At 49.7% G+C, this 24520-nt stretch overlaps 1 protein-coding gene across 4 annotated transcripts in view; it reads left to right on the plus strand.

The window, feature by feature from the left end:
• The window catches only part of ARMC9 (armadillo repeat containing 9), a 142056-nt gene extending 117662 nt beyond the window's left edge, over positions 1 to 24394 (plus strand). For 3 of the 4 annotated variants that reach the window (XM_045517456.2, XM_074364475.1, XM_045517457.2), the window contains 5 exons: positions 4792 to 4907; positions 9826 to 9962; positions 14349 to 14478; positions 22147 to 22319; positions 23577 to 24394. In XM_045517456.2, the coding sequence (XP_045373412.2) occupies positions 4792 to 4907; positions 9826 to 9962; positions 14349 to 14478; positions 22147 to 22319; positions 23577 to 23599 (579 nt within the window). In that variant the 3' untranslated portion in view covers positions 23600 to 24394. Of the gene's footprint in view, positions 1 to 4791; positions 4908 to 9825; positions 9963 to 14348; positions 14479 to 22146; positions 22320 to 23576 lie in introns of those variants that run through there. The other variant, XM_045517458.2, reaches the window with a different exon arrangement.
• The last annotated feature ends 126 nt before the right edge of the window (positions 24395 to 24520 follow it).

Raw genomic sequence — 24520 nt, forward strand, 5'->3', positions numbered from 1 at the left:
AACAAGTCACTTTTCCTAGGCTTGCCTGAGCATGGCAGTGGTCCCCTCAAATGTGTCGTTTACTCATACTTCTGGTGAAAAGCAGCGTGCTTTTGCGTTTCTTCTTCAGGCTGTGATCAGCAGCAAGTCAAGACTGATAACTTGCCCACTTCTCCTTGCTTGATTATTTCTGAATTTTTTAGAATCATCCATATTATGCCGAATAATCATTTAATCCTTCCTAAAAAGAATGCCCTGATTTAAATATCTTCATCACCTTGGTTAAAAGGATGTAGGTATTTACCACAGAATCTCAGTTTTTTGTTCTTATTTTGAAGTTGAAACTTATTTTTCAGTTTAACAATAGTCACAGGCATATCCTAAATTAGTTCAGCACACATCCTGGGCCAAGTCCTGTTCTGACTGCTTCACACCTCTGATTCCATGTATTTAATCCGCCCAACAAACGATGGGGTAAATTCTGCTCATACTGCATTTTATAGATCAGGAAGCGAAGGCTGAAAAAGGTTGAGGAACATTCTCGAGTGTTATTCGAGCCAGCTGGGTCTTCAGCACTAACTGTTGCCTTCTGGGAGAGCTGTTGATTTCCCAGTGAATCGTGTTCTGCAGTTGAAAGTTTAGCATCTCTGCCTGTGTGAAATAGTCAAGGTTACTATATGGTCCAATGTTTTAAGCATAGACTCAGTTTCGGGGGGTTTGCCTGTTGTCAGAGCTGATTAGTCTCTTTCTACACTTTCCTTCCCTGCAAGTTCATTGAGTTTTCCAGAGATCTTTTAAAGAGCTGGTTAAAGCAGGGGTCTGGCCCTGCTTCCAGAGAGTCTGAGTGTGTGGACCTGGCCCCAGGAATCTGCACCTTTATTATGCCCCTCACTGGTTCTGAAGCCAGAGTCTGGGCCATGGAAGCGTTGCCACGTGGGCAAACGTTGAGGTTAATGGGACCTCTGCACAGGGAGTGGGCACAGCCGGCCAAGGGGCAGGGCCCAGCCCCTCGGAGGGAGACAGGACAGAAGCACCAGGCACTTGCAGCTGGCCCTGTTTTGCTCGCAGCAAAAACCGAAACCAGAGAAGGAAATTGGGGAAACCTTCCTAAATGTCTTTTATAAGTAAACTGGAAGATTTGAGGGCATTTCAAGTTTTCTTGCACACTGACTCTTCATATCCTGGTGACAGGTGGAATTCTTAGAAGCCACTTCCATACCAGGACAGCTAGAGATTATCTGGCTATGCACAGAAGTGACAGGGAATCATATAAATACTTCACACTAAACCCAAAGTACATGTCACCCACCATCCCCTTAGCTAAATTCCAATTGTCTTTAGCCATTCCAACACCATGCCACCAACAGGAGGGGGAGTGTGGCAAGGAAAGTTGGAGTAAAAAGAAACAGCAGTATTAAGTGATACAGTTAAAACATGCTACTTTTGCAAATTTTACAAAAACATATGCCCATGTAAACACATTGCAAGGGCACCTTTTGAGGCCTAGCATCTCCACAGTAGCTCTGCCTCAGTTAGTCAGTTCACTGTCCATATGCTTGTCACCTCTTTGTCATAAGATGATGGATGCAGCTCCCTGCACAGATCACGATAAAGTTAGGAGGAAGGTCAGACGTACAGGCCTGCCAAATCCTCCCCTTAGGCAGTCCTTTCCCCAAAGCTCCCTCTGGCGACCTCCACTTACTTCTTATTGGTCTGAGCTGGGTCACATCGCTCCTAGCTGCAAGGGAGTCTGGAAAGGTGTTTTTAAGTAGACACATTTCTGTGCCAACAAAATGAGAGTGTTGTTGGTCAAGAAAGAGAATGAATATTGGGTAGACAGCTAGTGGTGTCTCCTTCAGCATCCAGGTTATTTTCTGTGTGTATAGATTCATAGATGTATTATGTGCCTGTATTTTCTTACCAAAATTCATCCTGCTCTGTAACATGTCATAATTGCTTTAAGTGATTCACCAATACTCAAAATCTAGTAAATGGGAAATTATTTACCTAAATTGACAAGTGTTGACCATCTTTTACAACTGAATAAATTGTATTCAGCTAAATCACATACTGCATTTTTTATTGTAGTTAAATATGCTGTATTTTTTTTTTTTTTTTTTTGGTAGGAGAATCTTTTTTTGAACAAAATCTCCGTCTGTGACACAGATGGGAGCTGAGTTCCTCTGATGAGTAAGATGGTTGTCAGGAGCCCTTCGCTTCTCTCCCAGCAACCCTGGAAGCATTTCTGTGGAACTCAGTGTAGACAGCATGTTGTTGGTAGATACACTTTAAGATCTTTCTAGCCCCAAAAGGCTCCTTTGCAACTGAGGTGCCCAGAGAAGGCCCTGGAGCCCTCGTGAGGCCCACAAGCACAGCAGGTTGGGAGGGGAACAGGAAACAAGCCCTCTAGAAAGCGCTGCTCTGAGACATTGAGCGCCCAACCCAGTTTGCTGGGCCCTTACATCAACCCTGTTCACCAAGGACCTTTCCTCAGGCTTTCTGATGACACACCGGATGGTTCTTCCCACAGGGCTGACCCAGTTTCCTCATCCACTGGGGAGGACAAATACCACCCACCTTAAAGTATTTCTTAGTTAGGCCTGTGATGTTTTAAGGAGATAGTATGGCCGACAGCGTTTCCCAAAGGCTGAAACACTCTCAAATATAAGTGCTCTGTTCTCTCTCCTCTACGAGGGAATCAGAAGGGATGAGCTCAGAAGGACAGTGCAGAGGGGCATGGGCAGAGGGTTCCCACATGCTCACTGTTGCCCTTTCCGGTAGCTTAAGACTTCGTCTTCTGTGGAAAGACCCAGGTGTTCTGACTGACAAATTGGAGAGGAAAGGAAGAGTCATGTGTCTGATGATGAGGCAGACGTGTGAATTTGACCCTAGATACTAGATAGGAACAGCATGACAGAAAGAAAGTCGGAGTAGAAGCAGATAGCCGTATTAAGTGATTGCAGTTAAAATAACCATCTTTTGTAAATTTCTCAAGAGATACAAAGGGAAATGAAACTGCATTTTAGTTCTTATTGGGAAGCTTAATTATATTCCATTTCCTCTAAGAGGGTGGAGGTCTCCCACCTCCTGTCTCCCCATTTTTCCCCTTCGCACTCCCTTCCCTCTGCCCCCGCCACCCCACCACCCTGCCCGCTCCTCCAGCTGGCAGCTGCTCCCCCAGCACAGGGGAGGCCTGGGGAGTCTCTCCCACAGGAAATTGGCCCTTTTTTCCTTCTTCCTTACCTCAAATACTAGAAAAGCCCAAATAGCTTCTCAGCAGAAGTCAAGAAATCAAAGATGTAATTCCAATTAAAATTTTTTCTGTTTTTTTTTTTTTAATTTTGAAATAGCTATAGATTCACAGGAAGTTGAAAAAGTAGTACAGAGAAGTCCCTTGCACCCTTCACCCAGCGTCCCCAGAGGTAACTGAAGCACATACTGAACCAGGAGACTGATGTTTATACAGTCCACAGGCTGTATTCAGATTTCACCAATTTCACACTGATGCCTTTTTTAAAGAAATTTTCTTAATTATTAACATAATATAACCATATTTCAGAAGAGTTGGAGGATAGAGAGTGGAAAAATTATTCTTGGTTCTATCATATGGAGCCACTATAATCATTTTAGTGTTCATTTCCTTCCAGTCTTTTTGTGTATTTTTAGCATCATGGGAATCCTCACTTATGTTTAACATTGGAACCTGACTTAAAATATTTTAAATAAACACCTTTCTTCATAGCCTAGTCTTTTTTTTTTTTTTTTTTTACTATTGGCAGGGGGTATAATTATGTTTCTTTCTTATTTATTTAATGGAGGTACTGGGGATTGAACCCAGGACTCTAAGCATGCACTCTATACCACTGAGCTATACCCGCCACCTATTACCTAGTCTTTATCATTGTAAATAGCCATATAATATTTCAAATGAATATGCCATGTTTTACTTAATTATTCCCCTATTACTAAACAGTTGAATTATGCCAGTTTACTATATAATAATTTTGTAATAAACAACTTTTTTATTTATCATTTTCCTTATTTTGGATTTTCACTAGGGTTTATCACCCAAGGATATGAACATTTTTATGACTTGATATAAAATGCTAAATTACTTTCTCAAATTTATATGTCACTGACATTTCAAACTCGTACCAGCAGTGGATGGGATCATGTCTTTAACTGTCACTCATTTAATAATTGAAGAATACCTTTTTTGTAAAGTTGCAGGTTCTAGTTACTTGTAAAGTTGATCATTTTTTTCTTCTCTTTGCTGGTGATATTTTCTGTTTTGTGCCTTGGCTTTTTGAATTCTTTGCCCAGTTATCTATTTAGTGTTTTATCCATTGATATGTAAGAATTCCTTATCTACCTAAATTTTTAACCTTTAATCTGTTACATTTGCTGCAAATATTTCTTCCCAGTTTATTGTTTACATGTTAATTTGGCTTGTCTTTAATATACTATATTTGTGGAAATGTTAGTTTTTTATGAAACTAAATCCATCTTTTTCCCTTCTTACTTTCAAAAGTCAGTCCTCTCCAGAGATGTGATAAGTATCTCTATTCTTCTCCCTTTTCCATGGTTTGATTTTGCTTTTTTAAAAAATTTATACTGCTAAATGGTATAATATGCAAACCTAAAAGGATTCCCCCCAAGACTTCCTGTTTATCTGAATAATCCATGTCATGATCCTTCCTCACTTATTCACAAAGCCTCTGATTAATTTATTAGATATAGTCGGTTAGAACTTCTAGGTCAGCTCTCAGCTAGATGATTTCTCCAGCCCTGTTTCCTCTTTGCTTCCCCCAGATCATGACCAACACCGGGAAGGCGAGGCGGAGGGGGGCGGCCGGTGGGCAGTGGGGCAGCAGTGAGCCCCTGCGCCGGCCCGTCACCCCCGGCGGCCACAGGACCGGGTACCCAGCGTAAGTCCGGGCTAAAAGAGGCAGGGAGTTACTTTCTTAAGCTTCATTTTGATTAACTGCAGTGTAAGATGTATGTATTTTAAAATTCAAAATAAAATGTTCACATTGAAAAGCATTTATCTCTTTATTATTTATCTTTTGGGGATTTTTTGTAAGGAAAGAGGTTGAATCTCCCTCTTCACCCCAGGTTTCTTCTTCCGAAAAATGAAGTGGTTGGATTTCAGATTCTCCAGGGCCACCTACAGCCTTTATCCAGGAGAAGCCTAGTGTTGGCCAATCTAATTGCAAAGGAAAAGACCAGAAGGAATAGTGGGTCTACCCAGAAAGGACGCTTGCCCTTTTCCACAGCCTCTCACCGTAGCACCAGGCCCTTTGTTAGGGTGGAGTGTCACAGTTTAAGATGCCATCAACTTATTTTTAGATGACTTTTTAAAACAACTGTATGCATTTTTGGCTGCCAGGCCTTATTCTTTCTTCATAGCCTTGCTCCTACCTCATTTATAGAAATGAAACTAGTCTGGCTACCCAGAGCCTCTGGTCTGGGGACCTGACCCCTGTGGGCTCCAGGAGAGCCCCAGACTGGGCAGTCCAGCTTGGGCTGGGAGAAGCCTCTAGAAGGGTGGACTCCCTTCTAGTCTGGAGAAAGTGCTGGAGAGAAACAGGTATGAATAAGGGGGTTATAGAGAGCAGGCAAAAACCTACATTTATTCATTCAACAAATGTTGACCACAAAATATTCCAGGTGAAAATGATGTATTTTGCTTAGTTATCCCCTAGAGCTGGGCAGTTTGGTTGTTTACAGGTTTACTCTATAGTCATTTGAAATGAACAATCAGGCAGTGGGGATACAGCAACAGACAAAACACAGACATGCCTGCCCTTGCAGACCTCTGTGCACGGATGCTGAGGACACTGGAACCCCCGCTCCCGATGCTGCCCCTCCAGGACCTGACCTGTAAATTTTTCTCGGCTGTAAATAGATTCTGGTGCTCTGAGATCTGTTTGATTTAATTTCAAAACTAGTCCTCATGTGCTTCATATTTCAAGGTTTTTATTTTTAATCATTAATATGTAGACTAATATCATGCCTTTTTCTCTTATATCTACAACCTGTATTTTTTAACCTACAGAAAAGTCACAAGAATATTACAGTGAAGAGCTTCCAGCTGTTAGCATTTTGCCATATTTGTGCGCTCTCGCTTTCACTCCCTCTCTCTCTCTCTTTCTCGCTCTCTCTCTGCATAATATACAATTTACACACATACACTTTTTTTTTCCAGAACTGTTTGAAAGAAGGTGGCACACTTTCAGCACACATCTCCTAAGAATGAGATTATTCTTTTATTTACCCACATTATCACACCTAAGAAAGTTAACCTTAATTTAATAATATATAGTATATCAGTATTTACTAATCATCCCCAAAATGTCATTTATATCTGAGGGGTTTTGTGTTTGCTTTTTGGATCTGGAACATAGCCAAGTGTCAACTACTAGTGAATCCAGTTTATAAATATACTGTTTTTTGAATGGAAGTAGTAACAGGAATTAATAAAATTCATCTTGCTTGAGATGAGAAAGAGGACACTGAATCATCGTTTTAAAAATTACTGTAAAATTATTTTTTAAACTTACTAAAATCCTGGCTTCACAAAGAGGCAACAATAACATACGTAGTCAGAGAGAAGTGTAAAAGGAATCTAATAAATGTAAGATCTAACCAATGGGCACAGTTCATTTTTGGATCAAATGTTCTACCTGGTATTGAGGGAAAGAGGGCATTTTTCCATGCCTGGAGAGCCCACATGGCTGTCCCCTGACTTGCGGAAGTGGTTCCTGCCAGGAATGAGAGCCCCTCATTTTCTCGACATGATAGCCCTTCCACTCTAACCAAGCAATTGCCCCATCACCAGCTCCCTCCATCAGGCCAATTCAGCAAACATTTGTAACACTTCTGCGTGTCAGTTGCTAGGGATGCAAAAATAAAGGAGATGTGGTCCCTATTCTCAGAAGCATGCAGAGCAAGCCGCCAGGTAGGGGAGAGAGAGTGGCTGTAACGTGGTAAGTAGGTGACGGCAGAGTGCAGGGGTGCTCCGCATGGCAGGTGGCGCAAAGTTAACGTCCAGTATCTTCAGGTCAGCCTCTTGAAAAAAGTTTATATGACTCTCCATGCACAACCGGCACCCTCTGATAACCAGTGTTGCTAAGAGTGTACATAAATCAAGAATCTCAGTGATCTTGGGGACACTCTGATAGTATGCATTACACGCATACTAGACGCTGGTACTTTTGCAGTCAGTAATCCCTAGGATTACTGCAGTCAACGCCTAGGATTTTATCCTGAGAAGTAATCAGATATATATTGCAGGTATACGTGTATATATATTTATTGAAACATTATTTATAAAATGAGAAATCAAAAGCCCAAAGTGGGAGGCTGGTTAAACTATATTAGCCACACAAAACAGTATTGAAAATAACACTTAGAAGAATATTTAATACGTGGGAAAGCCTCACAATATGTTGCTAAGTAAAATGCAAATTATAAAATAGTGTGGATCTAGCCTGCTGGCCATGTACAGTGATCCCAAGTTGTTGTTTTTTAAGTATACATTTGCATTTTAAAAAGAGTAGAAAGATACCAGATATTAATAGGGGTAGTGTCTAGGTATTGGGAGGGCAGGACATTCTATATTTTCTTTTTTTTTTTTAACTTTTCATGATAAGCACTGGTTTTAAAATCAAAAAAAAGGTTAAAAGTAACAAATATGCGGGGAGGGTATAGCTCAGTGGTACAGTGTGTGCTTAGCATGCACAAGATCCTGAGTTCAATCCCCAGTGCCTCCATTAAATATATAGTCATAATCCATTTAAGAGAAGACAATAATGCATATAGTCACTCCCGTGCAATGTGGGACCCTCTCTCACCCCAGCATGGGATGAGGGCCTCTCCCACCTCCCCTCTGCCAAGCCTCATCCTTCTTGGATCCTCTCTCCACTGTCACTGCCCAAACTTTGCCCCTTCATTTAACACCTCTTTTGTTCCATCTTCAGCCTCCCCTCCGCTGCCTTCTTTCCCAAGGCCTTTCACCAGGCTTCACATCTCCCTGCCTCCCTCACCCCCTGGCCTCTGGCTACTTCCCTGCCCCGTCCTCCTTCCCTTCACAGCCCTTCACGTGGTCTGGCAGTGACTCCAGCGAGTTATTGCTGCCATGGCCACAGGTGGCCCTCCAGTTTCCGGCACTTGGCATCTCTCGGTTGCCACTGGTGACCACCCTCCTGATAGCTCTCCCACCTCCAACCCACAGCCACTGTGGGCTGTTCTCCGATTCCCAACCCCCTTCCTCCTAAAACACTGTGTCCTGCGGGCCCCGTTTAAGGTCCCCATCCCATCCTGCTTGTTTTCCCATTACACGCTGCTGACCCCCAAATCTCTGATTCCAGCCCAGACTTGCCCCCCAGGGCTAGATGTGGCCCCACAGCACCCCCAGTTCAGCATTTCTTGGATGAACACCACTTCTGAGCCCCCTGCTTCATGGAATGATGTTAACACCCCCAGACACCCAAGCCAGGATCTCATCCTATGGGCCACCCAGCCCTCTCCCTCCCACCTGCTCTCCTGGCTCTGGCCCTTCTGTCTGCCCTCCTGAGCCATCTCTTTCTCCCCAGGCCAAGGAGAGCCTCCTAACCATTCTCCCTACCGAGGTCCACCCTCCACGACTACAGACAGAATGATCTTTCTAGCACATCGTCATGAAACGTCATCTCTGTGACTCCTATTTCCCCTAGAGACCAAGTCGAATCTGGCCAACCAGCTCCTTCTTAATTGATTCTCCCCAACCTCAGCCCTTGAAGCTCCAAGCTCCCCAGGACACTTGCAGCCTCCAGTCTGCATTTTTTGGATGCAGTAGATCTGTCTGACAAAGCAGCAGAAGTATATGCCTTTTGTGTGTGTGTGTCTTCACCTTGCTTATGGTGCCACCCCTGCTGGGAAATGTTCCCTCTTTGGGCCCCTGGCAAACCCCAGCTCAGACTCCAGGACTGACTGAGTCTCTATGCCTCTGTCTCTGTCTCTGTCTCTGTCTCTCTCTGTCTCTCTCTCTCTGTCACACACACACACACACACACACAGGTTTTCCTGCCCCACAGGGCAGTTAAATGTCTGTTTGTCTTTGCTACTGGAACTGACATTCAAGAACAGCCTCTTCAGGGGGCCCATCCCTCGAAGGGCAGGCACACGCCTGCCATGGTGTGTCCTCACCCAGCCTTTGCTGGAGCAGGTGGCTAGTGTCCCCTTATTGAGGGGGAGTGAGCACTGTGCCGCTCTGCCCACACTGGAGAACCTTCCTCTGTTCTGTTGTGAAGGTTGACCTGAGACGCCACCCTGCCTTTATGTGATGTGCTGGCCCAGGTCCCCGTCTCTCGCAGGCGCCCTGTGCATGTCTGCTGGCTGAATGCGTCTCCTCCGCCCCGGGTGCCAGCGTGAGGCACTGCACACACCGTTAGAAAACAAGCTCTTCCCTGGTGCCATTCCTGCCTGACTCTGGTTGTCACGGCTGACATGGCACGTCATGTCTTTTCTGGTTGGCTTCATCCCTTGGCTAATCAGCTTCATCCTTGGAGGTAAACCCAGAAGATTGGTGCTTTAAATTGTTTGGTTGAAGTATCATGCTGCCGAGTCATCAAAGCCAAAAGACACAATTGTGTGTTAGAAAAATAATAAGCCACGTTTCACTGTAAATTTATAAGAGCTAATGAGAGTGAAGTAAGGGCACTTCCTAGTTTCTTAAAGAGATTTAATGTCTGTTAACTCCAGTTTAACAAAAGAACTTCAGGCACTTCCACTTACTGACGCTACACCGTAGTCAGCAGTCCAGTATCTCCTATCTGTATTTATTGCTTTCACTTTTCCCTCCAGGCTGGAAAACCATCCCGTGTCTCCTCAGACAGCCCGACACGCCAGGAACGGCTCCCTTCCGTCCCTGCTGAACGCGCACCTTCCAGTCTGCAAAGGGGGCAAGCCTGGTGCTTCTGAGCCTGGCGTTTCCTATCCGTGTAAGAACTCTGGCAGCGTGGGGGGTGGGGGGGCAGCTGTAGGACTGGGGGGCAGCTGTGAGACTGGGAGCAGCTCTAGACTGGGGGCATCTGTGGAACTGGGAGCAGCTCTGGACTGGGGGCAGCTGTGGGGCTGGGGCAGCTCTGGACTGGGGGGCAGCTGGGGGACTGGTGATGCCTAGACTCTTACAAAGCAGCAGAGTTACCGACCCAGAAAGGCCTTGGTCTCACATTCGCTCCTGGGAAGCCCTCTGATCTCAACCACTACCTGTGCGTAGAGGCCCAGGGGCCTGTGACCATGCAGCCAGACCTGCCCCTGGGCTTTTCCTCCAGACCCCTTCTCTCCGAGCACTGTGTCCACTGCTCACATCTGTAAGCTATTTGAAAAAGATTTCTGATTGGGGAAAGCCATGTTTAATGTGAGATTTTGAAGTAGGACTCTCAGAATGATGTAGATCTATGACCAAAGCTTTGGTGCCCCCCACACTCTGGGGCTGAGGCGGTCAGCCACGTGTTAGAGAGCTGAATTGAGTCAGAAATGTGTGACTAGTAGCAACAGCTACTGTGGGATTCAAACACATTTTGAAGCATCTGGTTGAATTCACCAGAGACTGATGGGGGAATAAAAGTATTTTTTAGATGCCAGAAAAAATATATGTTTTGAATTAGAAATGTACAAGGTTTTTTTTTTTTTAATTTTCAAGAGGAAATTAAAAGGATATGAACAGGTCAGATAAGACTCTAATCTCCATTCAAGAAGGAAAAACAACAGAGGATCAGGTCAGATTCCAGTATGAGAAACATATGCAGGCTTTTATGATCTGCTCACAATTGGATTCAAAAGCCTCTGATCCCCAGTTCTGAGCAGTAGGCCTGTCAGAGCCAGGAGAAAGCCAGGTTATTTGGGACTCTGGGAGAGGGTCTCTTGATAATAAGCAGTTTTAGAAGGATGGCCAACTTTGATCATCTGTTATTTTACATGTGTTTTGTTAGAGCTGCAAACAGTAATATGCCTTCCCTAAGAGATGATTAGCTCGATATTTCATCCACAGATTTCTGCCGCCAGGGTGGAGGTTTTAGGTGGTCTAACAATTTTTGCCAATTTGACCTAATGCCACTGAATTAAAAATGATTTCAAGTTTTATAGGCCTGGACGTCCAACAAGTTGCACTTAGGGTAACTTTTTATCATAATATCCTTGTTTTACCCAAATGCCACCGGAGTGGCCCTCAGTCTTGCACCGATTGTAAGTATGGTCCTGTATTTGGAAAGATTTATCATTCCATTACCTGCGGGGTGGAGGCCCTTGCAATTGTCAGGGATACAGACAGCTGAGTGGCAGCTGCTGCTGCTGCTGGCGACATAGACATTACTGTTATCTTCAACAACAATTGATTTGGGCCCTGCTAAATTCAGGTTCCTCACATGAAAACAGTGGGTACCCACCAGTCACTTGGCCCTGGTGATCACCAGCAGTTCCCAGTGCCTCTCCCTGGGGAGGCAGCAGCTGCTCCCCCGCCCCTCCAGATGGGCCCTCTGGGGCCAGGCAGCTGGTCTTCCCAAGTCGTGCGGTCGGGCGCACCTGGGAGCCTGCTCTGGACACTGAGGCCGTGTGATCCTCGGGTCTCACCCTCCACCTGCTCCTATTCATTCAGGCCCCGCTGGGATCCCGGACTCCCATCCTGGGAGCCCATCCACTGCCCGCCTGCCTCGGTGGACTCCAGAACACTAACCCGCGGTCCAGCTTCACTCCCCTGGCCAGACACCGGCATGTAAATCTCTTTCTCCTGCCCTGCAAGGCCTTCTCTCCACCTCAGGCCAGCAGCACCCTTAGTCCTCCTTTAAAATCCTTTTACTTGACAAAAGTTCTCCCCTTGGAGAAGCCAAGCATCCAGGTTAACAGCTTTCTCTCGGTCATTTAATGAACATAGATTCCATTTCTGGGGCAGATTCTGTTCTTCCTTCTACCCACTTTCAGGCTGACACAGCCCCAGCCACCCCAGGCCCCTTGCCTCCTCCGTGGACCCCTGGACTCCCCCACCTGGTGTCGCCGCCTCCATCGCTTCCTCTTCTCACCCAGCCTCCACATGAGGATGGGTGCACACAGGCTTCAGCTAATGGGCTGAAGTGCTGCGTGGAGACTGGTTCTGAGGCTGCGTTTGGGCTCAGCCAGTACGAGTGCCACGACTGGGGAGTGAGGACGGTGGTGGGCTGCGTGGCCATCCTCATCCTCACTGTCTCCAGTTTTATTCCTTCACGGGTGTGGGCTGATCTGACTTCCTCTCCTCCCTTCCGTCCATCCGGTCCTGCTTGTCCAGCCCTTTCTCCCACGTCTCGGCTCTCTCTCACCTTGTCCCCCTCTCCCATTCTGGCCTCGCCCAGCTAATCCCCACAGGTCCTCTCACACATGACTTGCTACCAAGTCTGGCCTCCTGGCCTTCACTTCACTCATGCTGAGAACTAAGGTCCCACCTCGAGACCCGTGGGAGCCCACAGCCCTCACGTCGGGGCTGCTCAGGACACCGCCTTCACACCTGTGCTTTCGGTCAGCACTGAAGGCAGAACTCCTGATGAGGAACCGACAGGATCCTCCAACTGCCTGATCAGTTGAATGTGGAGCCGGAAAGTACATTATTTTTAAGCAAAGGACTCAGCCCCACAAAGCCAAAAGGAAATGGTTCTCAAGATAAAAAAGCCAAGAATGTGACTTAGAATTTTGCAAGATACTAGCTTGAGGGAAGTTATTCTCATTTCCCCCTCAACCAAGACTCTCCAGGATATCAAAATCACATGGCTTGTCAGTGGACCCTGGAGGTAAAATGCCAGCCCTGTTTGAATTGGATTAATAGGTAGGAAAACAGAAATTTGTCCCAGGAAGCCTCAGGGGCATGCACGCAGCTGCCCTTCTCCTCCCAGCTTCCGGCTCTTCCTAGTGGCTCTGATATTTGGGGGCCAGGGTGGGCTCTGAAAGTCTGCCATGTGGCCAAAGTGGAGGAGTAGGCAAGGGGGGAAGTGGGTAGCTTGGTGACAAACCAAGAAGACCTCAGAGGGTCTCCAGAGAGCTCAGCTTCATTCCTCCTCCCTCCTGCCAGGGGGCTTTGCCACCTGTCCCTCACCTCCACCTTCCCGGGAAGGCTCCTCCTGGAGGGCTACCTACCCCTGGGCGCCATCTTGTAACGCCATTAACTCTCCTGGGATTTTCCCTGTGTAGCCCAGCACTTGTGTGTGGTTCCACTCAACTATTATTTCATACACCTATGTCTGGTGTCCTGGGTCTTATTATAAGCACACTGAGCAGAGGTCACAGACAAGCTAGCCAGTTGTCCGTTGAAGAACAGATCAGAGAAGGCCGAATTTCTGGTTCCAGTCCCAGCTCTGGGTGGAAACTGTCCAGTGTGGACTGTAAATAAAGCCAGCCATTGGGTTCCATACCAGAAGCAGAGTCCTTATGTGGGTCAGAAGAGAGTTACGTGGCAATCAAAGCCATGCCCCTTTCTGTGGTTTTGAGGAGACCTTCAGGGAAGACTCTAAGATAAAGTTGAGGCCATATTGCACAGGTACTAGAGAGATTTCTTTTTTTTAATGAAGGAGCTGAAAGGAGCTTGGATTAAGGAAGCAGTGAATCCAGACTTTGTCCCAGTGTTGCTTTGATAGCGACATGGACCCCTTTTGCTGTAGAAGGAGGAGAGAGGAAATGGGGCCAGAGAAGGAGGGTCCATGTCACATGAAATACAGAATAGGCCCGTCCTGGAGCCTCGGGAGAAATCCTCGGCAGTGTCATCTGGGACTTCTCCCATCGCTGTCCTGTGGTCTCACGGATGACCCAGGTGGTCTAGTCCTTGTTTTTGGTATAAGGGAGGTTCCTGCCCCTGTGGGAGGACTGAGGGATTCAGGCCTGAAGGAGCCTGGGGCAGCTCAGGGCAAAGAGAGCCCCACCTCTGGGGGTGCTAGATTTGGCAAATAAAAATATAGGACCCCCAGTTGAACTTGAACTTCAGGTAAAAATAAATAGTTTTTCAGTGTCTCCATGCCGCTGTGCGGCGGTGCCAAGCAGGGGCCCAGGAGACAATTCTGGGTTTTGTTGGCTTTTCCCTGAGAGGCGTGGGGGTGAAGGGGGCAGGGGGGTCATGGTCTGTGCTTCCCTATGCTGCGTGTGGGCCAGCCAGAGCGAGCCTGCTGCTCCCTCAGGTTATAAGGACGTCAAGTGGTCGTCTGGAAAGTTCCCAAGCTGCACAAGTAAACAAGGCCCCTCCATAGGCGCCAGGAGCCATCAGGGACTGGCCTGGGGTGTGTGCTTTTCTTGGCTCCACGGCCCTGCCCAGTAAAGAGCATCCTCAAAGAGCTTCCAGAGCAGAAGTCAACTGAGCTCTCTCTCCTCCTTTCCAGCCGCCATCGACGCCAAGCCGGGAGAGTGGTTGCCAGCAGGACGGCCAGGAGAGCCCCGCCTGCCCCCAGCGGGGGCCCCTAGGCGGCCTCGGGAGGTACCCCAGGCCCCGGACAGTGGAGAGACTTCCAGGTAGGGATGGGGAGTGTCCTGGGGAGGCTCCTCTGAGGCCCGGCCTCTGACAATGGAAGCAAAGGAGCATTTCTCTGGGGCCTGAACTGTGGTTCTGAGACACTCAGGGGAGTGTGGGCACCACGCCTGCTAACCTCAGAGCCCAAGGGGAGGGACCCACCACCCGGGAATTATTGGTCTTCAGATGGAAAGGAGAGAAAACTTATTAACATGCCCAAGGGACTAGTTTTAAGAACTGCTAAGTGAACATGTTTGGGAGGGTGTGTGATTCGGGGTAACTTGAAGTCAATGTCCAGTCCTAGCAATTTGCTTTTGGAGAAGGTGGTGTGGAGGGGAGAAAGATGAAGAACGAGGTTAGTAAAATGGTTTGGCTCAGATGTCAGCTTCCTAAAAGAGAAACTGGACTCCCAGGAAGGGGAAAAAAAAAAGCAGATGTTTTCTCTTCCTCTGTACCAATAAGCACAGACTGGCCTTGATGGGTTACTAGGGGTTCTTTAGAGTCTAGAAAGGGCTTTTGTGATGATCTCACAGGCCTCTTCCTTCTGAAGAAACCTGCTGGGGGTGGAGGGCACTGGCCCTGGACTCAGACCTAACCTGTCTCTTGGCCGCAGCCCACCTCTTCCTCCTGGCCACGCGGAGCCCTGCAGGCTGAGTGTTTCAAGACAGAGCACAAAGCTCTTGCTCTGGAACACTGGAACATGCTCTGGAACATGTTGGACGTGACCACACCCCGGGAGTCTCTGAATTAGAGGAATCTTGCCATGGTGGCTGGTCAGGCCTTCTGTGCTCCACCTTCCTGTAGAATAGGGAAGTACGACCCCGCCTGCAGTGAGGTGCTGAGTGAACAGGCCTCTACCTCAGCTGTGATCACAGCTCACTTGCCAGATCAGCAGCTCCTTCAGCAGCAGCGGGGACTTGGGGAGCTGGGTGAGGTGGTGAGAGGCCCCCATTTCCGGCCTCAAGTCCAGAAGCCACCCCACCCCTGCAGAGGTGGCCCCCTCCCAGGCCAGGGGAGTCTGAGAAACCAGCCGCTGGCCATTGTCCCTTTATTGGGGCCTTACTGCCCTTCCTGCAGGCTCCCACTGATGGAAACCCTGCAGAAATAGGAATTCCTGCTGAGTTCTAGAAGGCGTGGGAACATCTGGAGCTGCCAGTGCTACTGAGAACAGGCAGAAGGCCTGGCAGAGCCGGCACCCACTGGTGGAGGGAGTCAGGGGGAGGAGGGGCGGGGAGGATGCTGGAGTCGCCCTCCTCGGGGCAGGCAGCACGCCTGCACCCCCCACTCCTGCTACTGCTGTTTGGGCTTTGGGCCAGCAGAGCTGTGTGGGGACAAGCCCACAGGAAAGACATGGAGCCTGGACTAGGGTAGGGGCCAGTCCCGGATACCTTGACCAGGCTGAGGATGTAAAGGAGAGCAGGGTGAGCCAGAGGGCCGAGCGTCTGGTCTCCTCCAGCCCAACCCCTGACTGGCTGGGGCCCCAGGACCACCTCCCCTTCCTGGGCCTCCTCCTGTCTCAGAGTGGCTGGAGGTGAGCTCTGGGATTGGAAATGTCTGGGGCCCACACTAGTCAGCTGGGTGGGGGGTTCTCTGGCCCACGGCACCCTCCTGAAGTGTGGGCTCAAAACGAGAGACCTCAGTGAGGCGGGGCCCTGCTGCCCTTGCCTCCTGGCACCCAGGGCCCCACCCGGAGCCAGTCTTGCCACTCAGCCAGGCCAAATCTGCCCTTCCGGAGTAGGGGCCAGTTCTTTTTTCTTCCTATAAATGCTGAATTCATTTCTGAGTCTCATCTCTCTCCCCAGAAATGACTGTTTTCATGTAGACAGGGACCCCAAAGTCTCTCTTCCTGGAAACATTCCCTCATGACTTCCAGTGCAGTTACCCCGCTGGCCTTCCAAGCCTCTGTTGGGCACAGGTGCCCCCTCAGGGTTAAACCCATGGGTGCTCTCACCTTACTGTCAATCACTTGAATTCAACTCTTATTTAGTGGGCGCTGTTTGAGGAAGGGGAGGATGGAAAGAAGGAAACGTATGCTGTTGTTCCCTCCCCTCCTTCCCAGTGACTCTCTGAGCCCTGCCTGGAGTAGTCTTCCCCCACGGCAACCTCCTCTTCACCCAGCGGCTCCAGGTCTCAGCTAAGTACCCCTTTCTCCCGCCTGAACCCAAGGTCCAGTCACATAGCACGTCCCCCTGCAAGGGGCCCCGGAGCCCACTGCGTGGTCACATGCTCCATGACCGTCTCCCACTGTCCTCAAAGATGGGCCATGTGTAGGGCATTTCCCTGTGTTCCCATACCCTGGCCCAGAGCAGGTGCTCAAAACATGTGTTTGATGAATCAGTAAGAGAAGGTGGGGGGGCTCTCTGATGGATTGAGTGGCGGACCTATGTTCCTCAGCTTCCCCCAACTCCTCTCTCTCAGTCTTTAGCAGGAGGGCCGTCCCTGTCCCCAGAAGACGAGTGGTGCTGCTTGACCGCTCGGAACCGGCGGAAGGCCCTGGAGCTCGGGGTTTGGGTAGTGGACAGAATGATAACTCTTATCTCTTAGCCCAGTCTTTGAAGTGGCTTAAAAATAATTGCAGCTCCAGTGCACAATTGCAACTGGTCTTGCTGTTGAAATTGCCTTCCTGGGATGTAGGGAGTTAAAAGGTTCAGGCCCCACCACCCCACTGCCTTCCCCGGAGCCAAGCTTTCCTTTTCTTTTTTCCTATCCCTTCTTAGACTCCTTAGCTTTGAGTAGCCTGTTAACCAGGCTATGAAAATGCATTTTTTTAAAAGGGGGTAGCATTTATCCCAAGAAGAGCCAAGGTGCTCTCCCGGGAAATCTGTCAAGACAGGCCTGGAGGGGCTGGCCTGCACTTGGAATGGGCGGGGTTGGTTTCCAGCTGTCACCTCCGGGAAGGTGAGGGGCCAGGCTGCCCAGGCTGTCACATGGCCTTTCCCGCCACCCACCGGCTGCCTGCCATCGGCTGAGGTCCCACCCTGCGTGGCGCTGGCACATGGTCCACACAGAGATGGAGGGGAGCCCAGCTGGACAGAAAGGCGTTTGCCTGGACATTCCCTCCATGTGGCCTGAGGGCAAGCGAGGGAATGGGCTCCTCCCGTGGGAGCTCTCACGCCAGCCCAGACGTCCGCCCAGTCCCAGGCCAGGATCAGTAGCAAACAGTGTCGAAGTTCCTGTCCAGCCACAAGTATTGTGGCTTTTAGAAAATAAGGAAGAAAGAGATTTTACCTATGTGTCCATATATGCTCTTCCCTTATCACATTTGTCCCCAGAAGATAGATGACAGCTCATGATGCCACATACAGTGCATCCTGCAAGAAGAAACTGCAGACTAAGAACAAGGAGGCCAGGGAAACCAGGGTAGCTTGACTGCGCATTTATACACACCCATACAGAAACGTGTGAGCTGTTGGTGAGCTTTTCAAATTTGCCTTCATCTGGCGTGCCCTCTCCCCAGACCTCCACCCCTCTCCCAGCTTTGTTGCAGCCCAGATGAAATATCCACAGCAAGGCTGAGAGCCAGTTATGGACCCTAATGAGCAGAGTCCACTTAGGGAACCACTGAGCACCTCCATCTGTGCCTTAATGCAAATGGTAGCTCCCTCCGGAGGACTGAAGCTCCGTCCATCTGGCGTGAGAATGCTCAGCTGTGGGATCATGACTTAGCAGCATTCCAAATGCAAGTAAAGATTAAATATCTCCAGAAGCCTTTTATTGCTACTCCCAAAACAATGCTCCTACTGATGAACAGAGATAGTATAAGCGAGCCGGCCTTTTCTAATACATGATCGCCTGTCACGCGGGGCACCTCTCAATTTACCAATATATGGAAGTTTACCTTTTTCTAGTACCCAGCACCATGTGTTCCTGTAGCAGATTATTTTTTTCTAACTCGCAAGTGACTGCCGTCCATGTGCTTTTTCCGTGTGGTTTTTTTGCTCTGCCCTAATCTGGCTGCATCTCCTGCCAGACCATTGCCATTTCCTGGCTCTGGCTCCTGGCTACCCAGGCTGCTGAGCTCACCATCCCGGGGGGATAGCTAGGGGGCATTCAGGGACCAAGCTGACCCTCACCAACAGCCATCCACCCCTGCCTCCCGCAGTGTCCTTCCCGGAGGGTGCTGATGCCATCATCCTTGCAGAGTTCAGTGACAGCGGCCAGCATCCTCAGTCAACACAACCGCCTCCTGCAGCCCTCAAGGTGGTTTGGAGGACCTCACGGGGGGTGGGCTCTGCCAAGCCAAAGGGGGCTCCCTGGGGTCTGCCAAGGGCTACTTTGTCCAATGCCAGAGGGAGGAGCCAGCCAGAGGGAGCCTCTGTCTGAGGGCGCTCTTTCCCCAACAACAACGCTACCACCCTGGCCAAACAAAGGTCATACCCTAGGGCAAAGAGTAGGCTGGCTTTTAAAGTGTATTAGTCAGGGTTCTCCAGAGGAACTGAACCAACAGGAAGTGTGTATAATTAGAGAGATTTATTTTAAGGAATTGGCTCACCTGGTTGTAGAGGCTTGGCAAGTCCAAAATCCAGAAGTGATTGGATGAGGCCCACCCACATTCTGAAGGATAACCTGCTTTACTCAAAGTCCACCTATTTAATCTTAACCTCACCCAAAATATACCTGCACAGAAATATCCAGAAAAATATTTGATCAAATACCGAGGCGCCATGGCCCAGCAGCGTTGACGCATAAAATTAACCTACACATACGGGTTTTCATACACATGGCCAAATTGCTCTCCAAAAGGATGGAGCCCTTTTCTGGTTGCCCTGGGTTGGGAGCTTATAGATTCCCTTTCTCTCCCTTCACTTGCCAACTCCCCTCAGCTGCCCCTCACCCCGCAACTTGACCTTGTGGCCCACTGGCTTTAAGGCCCCATGAAATGAAGCAGGCCGGCCATCCCGGGCCTGCACAACTAGCTCCCCCACATCTAGCCACCCTGTCCCATGACCGTGTGATGGGCCATCCCCAGGGAACCCAAGGCTACCCCTCTGCCGTTACCACTGCCAGGAACAGCGGCCAGTGTTCACCTGAGTAGCTTTTACTAATTTCTCTCAATTGTTTCTTCTTAAAATGTAGTTGGGGCCACATTTAAAAATGGTCAAGATCGTCATTTTTACTTATGTCTATTTTACCAGAATTTTTAAATAGTTAACTGCTATCACAATGATAAAAATGTTGGAAATAGAATAGCAAAATAGAAAAAAAAATCATTTGAACCAAATAATATTAAAGGAAAACCACCTCTCTAGCCCACATAAAGGACTGATCTATGCATATGTAAGAAAAGCATCAGTGGTGCGTGCGTGTTTTCACATCGTTGCAGTCATACTTACGCGCCCTTCTGTACTGCTCTGTTTTTGGCCTTGTTCCGTTTTCTCTCATATGTCTGAGGAGCCCCCATCCTTACAGTTTATACTGATCGTGTACTCTCATCTCATCGATACGCTGTAATTTGTGATGCCGTTGCCCTAACGTTTTGCTTCTCTTTCACTCACTCATAATGCACACGTGTGCTGAGACCTGTGCTGGGCTCTGGGGATCAAAGATCAACCAGACCAAATTCCTCCTTTTAGGAAGTTCACAGACAAGGAGGGTAATTTGACCAGTGAACTGATAAAAGGCCTAACATGGACACCATCTGGAGGGGTGATACTGTGAGTGACATAAAGATAAGTTTGCTTTTTAAAGAAAAAAATTATCTTAAAGTTTAAAAAAAAGTCATTGGACTTAATCCCACCCCCTCATCTTTTTCAAGCTGGTATGAAATGTTTCCTGTCTAGAAGATGGACAGTTTTTATGCCAGTCTTTTTCTAAATTTGACATTGGAGACTTTTCAGATGTCTAAATTTTACTTTTCTAATTGTTGAAGTAATTGATTCTCAGTGTAAAAAAGGGAGGCATATAGAAATGAGTCAAAAAGTTACGCAGTTTCCTCCCAAGTCACACTCCTCAGAACCCGAACCCCCAGTTACTAAGCGCTTACCGCAACTGGGCCTGGGGCACTGCCTCACTGAAGCTTCAGAGCTGTTCTATAGAAAATATTTTACACTTGGGGAAAATACGGCTTCCAAAATGTCAGCAGACTTGCTCACTCTCAGTCACCAGCTAGAGAGCAACAGAACAGGACTAAGAGTCTGGGTCCTTCCATGAGCCCGCCCTTGGGGGCCCCTACTGCCTCCTCCCCTGCCACCAGATCCTACAGTCCCTGGCTTCATCCCCCAGCACACACACACACACACACACACACACACACACACACACACACACACACTCCCCACTGCCCACTGGGGAGCCCTGCATACGGTCAGCATCTCCCTGTCCTGAGGGTGTGGAGGGGGCACACCCTCACTCACCAGGTTCACAGTATCCTCTGTGCACCCACTGTGTGCAGCCCACAAATGGAGACGCCCAGTTATTGAAGGGAAGTGGGACCAGGAGCATCTGCTCCCTGCCGGGAGCTGAGCTGGTGCTTACATCAGCTCATTCAATGGTGACAACAATCCTGGGTGACAGCCTGGGGCTCCAGTCTTCAGAGTTGTTGTCAGGAAAACCAGCATGTAGCTAGCAGAGGTCCAGAAGTCAACGTGGGAATGAGAGTTGAGCTTGTCTATAGCTCAGTGACAGCCAGAGAGCCAAGGGCTGGGCGGGGGACTCACATCCCCAACCGCAGCTGCGGTGGCTGCAGGCACCAAAAGAGAGAAGGGAGCTGGCTCCCAGACGTGGCCTCCAGTCTCCATTGGGCTGGGGTGCGGCGAGTGTCTGGAGAATGGCTGGCTGTAAGATCCCACTGAGTTCAGGTCTTGGCCTCACTACCTGCTTGTAACGTGTGTGACCTTGGGAAAGTTTACGAATTTGGAGCCTCAGTTTGGACAACTGTAAAATGGGGTAGTAATGCCTGCCACACAGGGTTGTGTGGCGGCTAAATGTCACCTTCTTAGCGAGGTCTTCCCTGGCTGCCCCTTCTAAATCAGTCTTCAATTGCTACTGTGGTCAATTACCACAAATTTGGTGACCAAACAAATGCACATTTATTATCTTATTATCTTAGAAGTCCTACACAGGGCTCACTGGGCCGGAAACAAGGTGTCCACAGGACATGTTACTTTCCAGAGGTCTAAGGGCAAATCTCTTCTCTGTCTTTTCTGGCTTCTAGAGGCCTCCAGCCCTCCTTGGCTTGTGGCCCCTTCTCCACCCTCAAAGCCAGCAGCGTTGCATCTCTGGGCCTTTCTTATGGCCATACCCATTTCCCTGAATCTCTTCTTCTACCTCTCTCTCCCACTTTTAAGGAAACTTGTAATTACCTTGGGCTCACCCCCATAATCTAGGATAATCTCACATCTGCAGCCTTAATTCCCATTTGTCGTGTACGGTTCCAGGGAGTAGGATGTGGACACTAATGGGGGCCATTACTCTGCCAGCCACACCTCCTGGCCATTCGATCTAACACTTTGTCTCCCATGTTCCTTGCTTCATCTCCTTCTTAGCATTTCTTTCTTTCATCATCTCTCTCCTTCCCTAGAATGTGAGCTCCATGGGGCAGGATTTATGCCTCTGGGTGCCCTATTCTACCTCCCCCCTGCCCAGGGCAGTGCCTGCCTGGCAGCTATTGGTGCTCCGAAGGGGAAATCCTTCCTTCCTCCTGTGGGTCTGCATTGCACGTTCTGTTCCAGGGAGTTTACATCAGGCTTCACCTGCAAGCCCCGGGCCCCCCGCACCCCGGAGATGCTGGACCTGAACCCACCCAAGGCCAAGGCGTCAGCTGTGTCCCCCCAGTTCTCCTTGTGTGGCCCCCAGCAGGCTGGCCGCCCCGGCTCCACGACGTCCTCCATGAGGAGCCTGCAGAGTAAGTCAGCCTTGGGGGGGGGGGTGCACTGGGCTTCCTCACCCGACTCGTCAGACCAAGGGGAGAGGCCCGCTTCCCCTCCCCATAGGACCAGGACCATAAATTTCTGTTTAAGAAATTGCCCTTGGCCTCAGCAGCTCAGGCACAAGCTGGCAGAGTGAGACCCTCCAGGCAGTAAGTGCCACTCAGTGATGAGGTGCCCGTGCGTGGGGCTTGAGTGGTCAGACCTGAAACCTGGACCTGCCTTCTGGTGGGAGGCAGCCAGCAACTGCTCAGGGCAGCCTCATGATCAAGCAGAAGCAGGTGCTTCCTCGTGGGCCGGGCAGAGGGGCCGCCAGAGGGACTTGGACCCCACTCTGTCCCTGAGGCCACCCTCCTGCCCTTTTGCTCATGGTAAAGACCGTTTCTCTGTCTCCCCTCCCAGCTGGCCAGCTGACCAACCCCACCCCCACCCCACTCCCCAACTGAGCCTGGACTTTTCTAAAGGGCTTTACTAAAAAGAATGGAAAACAAAAGAGAAGCCAAACAAAAGAATGTCAGGCAGGACAAAATCAGTCACACTCAGGATATACGCACTCCTGTGACCGTTCCCCACCCCCACTTCCTGACCGGGCCCTGGGCGCTGTGGCCAACTGGGGACCCTTTGAGCTGGAAGTGTGGTTAATGGGCCAAGTCTGGTCAGCACAGGGCGTGCGCAGAACTAGGGGAAGGGGCGGGGTCCTTCTCTCAGCACCTCTCTGCTGGGAAACACACAGCAAAGCCCTAACCCCATCTCCCCACCCGCAGTGCAGGTCAGGCTGCTTCCGAACACAGGGCCACAGGAAACGCCAGCAAATGCAGGCCAAGCCGGGCCTGGAGAGGGGCAGACAGGCCTCGCTATCCCTGCCTGACTTCCAGGCTGCACCAGGCCGGGCCCGGGAGCCCCAGCTAGGAATGGTCACAGTAGCAGCACCCAGGAGCTGAGGGGCCAAGAGCACCACACGGCCCCAGGGGCAGGGAGCAGCAGACACAGGTCCCAAACACACGAGCTGTTGCCAGCGAAGCTCACTGAGTCCCCACATGGAGCAGCCTGCTTCCTGGGAGGAAAGTGTGGCCACAGAGTCGGGCCCTGATCACAGAGGAGGTGACCCGGGCAGGGAAGGTTCTCTGCCTTCTGTCTGCACACAGCTGGTTGAAGGGAGGGCTTGTGTGGGACAGAGGGGGCCCTGTGCCGAGTCAGCCCTGGTGCTGGCAGCTTGCTTGGCTTTTCTTCTCCAGGCGGCCACGCTTCCAGGAAGTGAGGACGGCTTCTTCCCCGGTGTCACCGTCCCCTTGCCCAATGACCCAGCCAGCTTCCTGTTCTCAGCCAGCAGCTGCAGGTGACAGATGGGAAGAGACAGTTATCTCTGAGCCGCCAGGTGGCTTGAGGAGGCCGGCTCTCCAGCGTCCAGGGGCAGGCCCACCGCAGCCCGCAAGCCGGGCTCCTGCCACTGCCCTTCCTGCCTACCCTCCCCCAGCACCCAGCTGAGGGAGCAGCAGAGCCAAACCCGCTAGCCCATCCATCTCCAGAGCTTGCATGGAGAAGCCAGGGCAGGACAGCTCAGCCAGAGACAGGACATCGGCCTCAGTGGAAACCCGGTCCTCCTCACTGAGACCAACTACGAGGAAACAGAAGGAACTTCGAATAAGGGAAACTCATGCTCAAGCCTCTGCCCGAGCAGCAGACATCGTACTTCTTTCCTCTTTTAAACTCTGATGAAAATTTGGTACCTTACCCACTATGGCTGGGAATACAGCTGTTCCAAAGCAGCCCCGTGCTTCTGCACATGTGTTTTAAGGGCTCAGAGGGCTGACCAGTTTAATGCCATTTCCCTCCCTCCATTAAGACCATAGATGCAAACAGCATCAGTGGCACTGACTGGTCTCTGCAGGAGGAGGCCTATGCTCGCTCTTTGCTAGGGGTGACATCAGCGCCCACTTAGGAAAGAGGAAGAAACTTCACGTGCAGAGCCAGCAATGTTACCCAAGCTAGTAGCAGGGTCTGACCTGTCCTAAAACAGAAATATTGAAATAAAATTATCAGTATTTAGATGGTACTTGTGTGTGCCTGTGTGCCTGTGTGTGTGTGTGTATGTGGCATAAATAAAATCACATGCTGTCTCCCAGGAAGTCCATTTGCCTTGGCTATGCCCGTTAGTGGAGACATCTCTGTGGTCCCACTG

The sequence above is a fragment of the Camelus bactrianus genome, chromosome 5 (genome assembly GCF_048773025.1).
Source record: "Camelus bactrianus isolate YW-2024 breed Bactrian camel chromosome 5, ASM4877302v1, whole genome shotgun sequence".
NCBI classification, from domain to species: Eukaryota; Metazoa; Chordata; class Mammalia; order Artiodactyla; family Camelidae; genus Camelus; species Camelus bactrianus.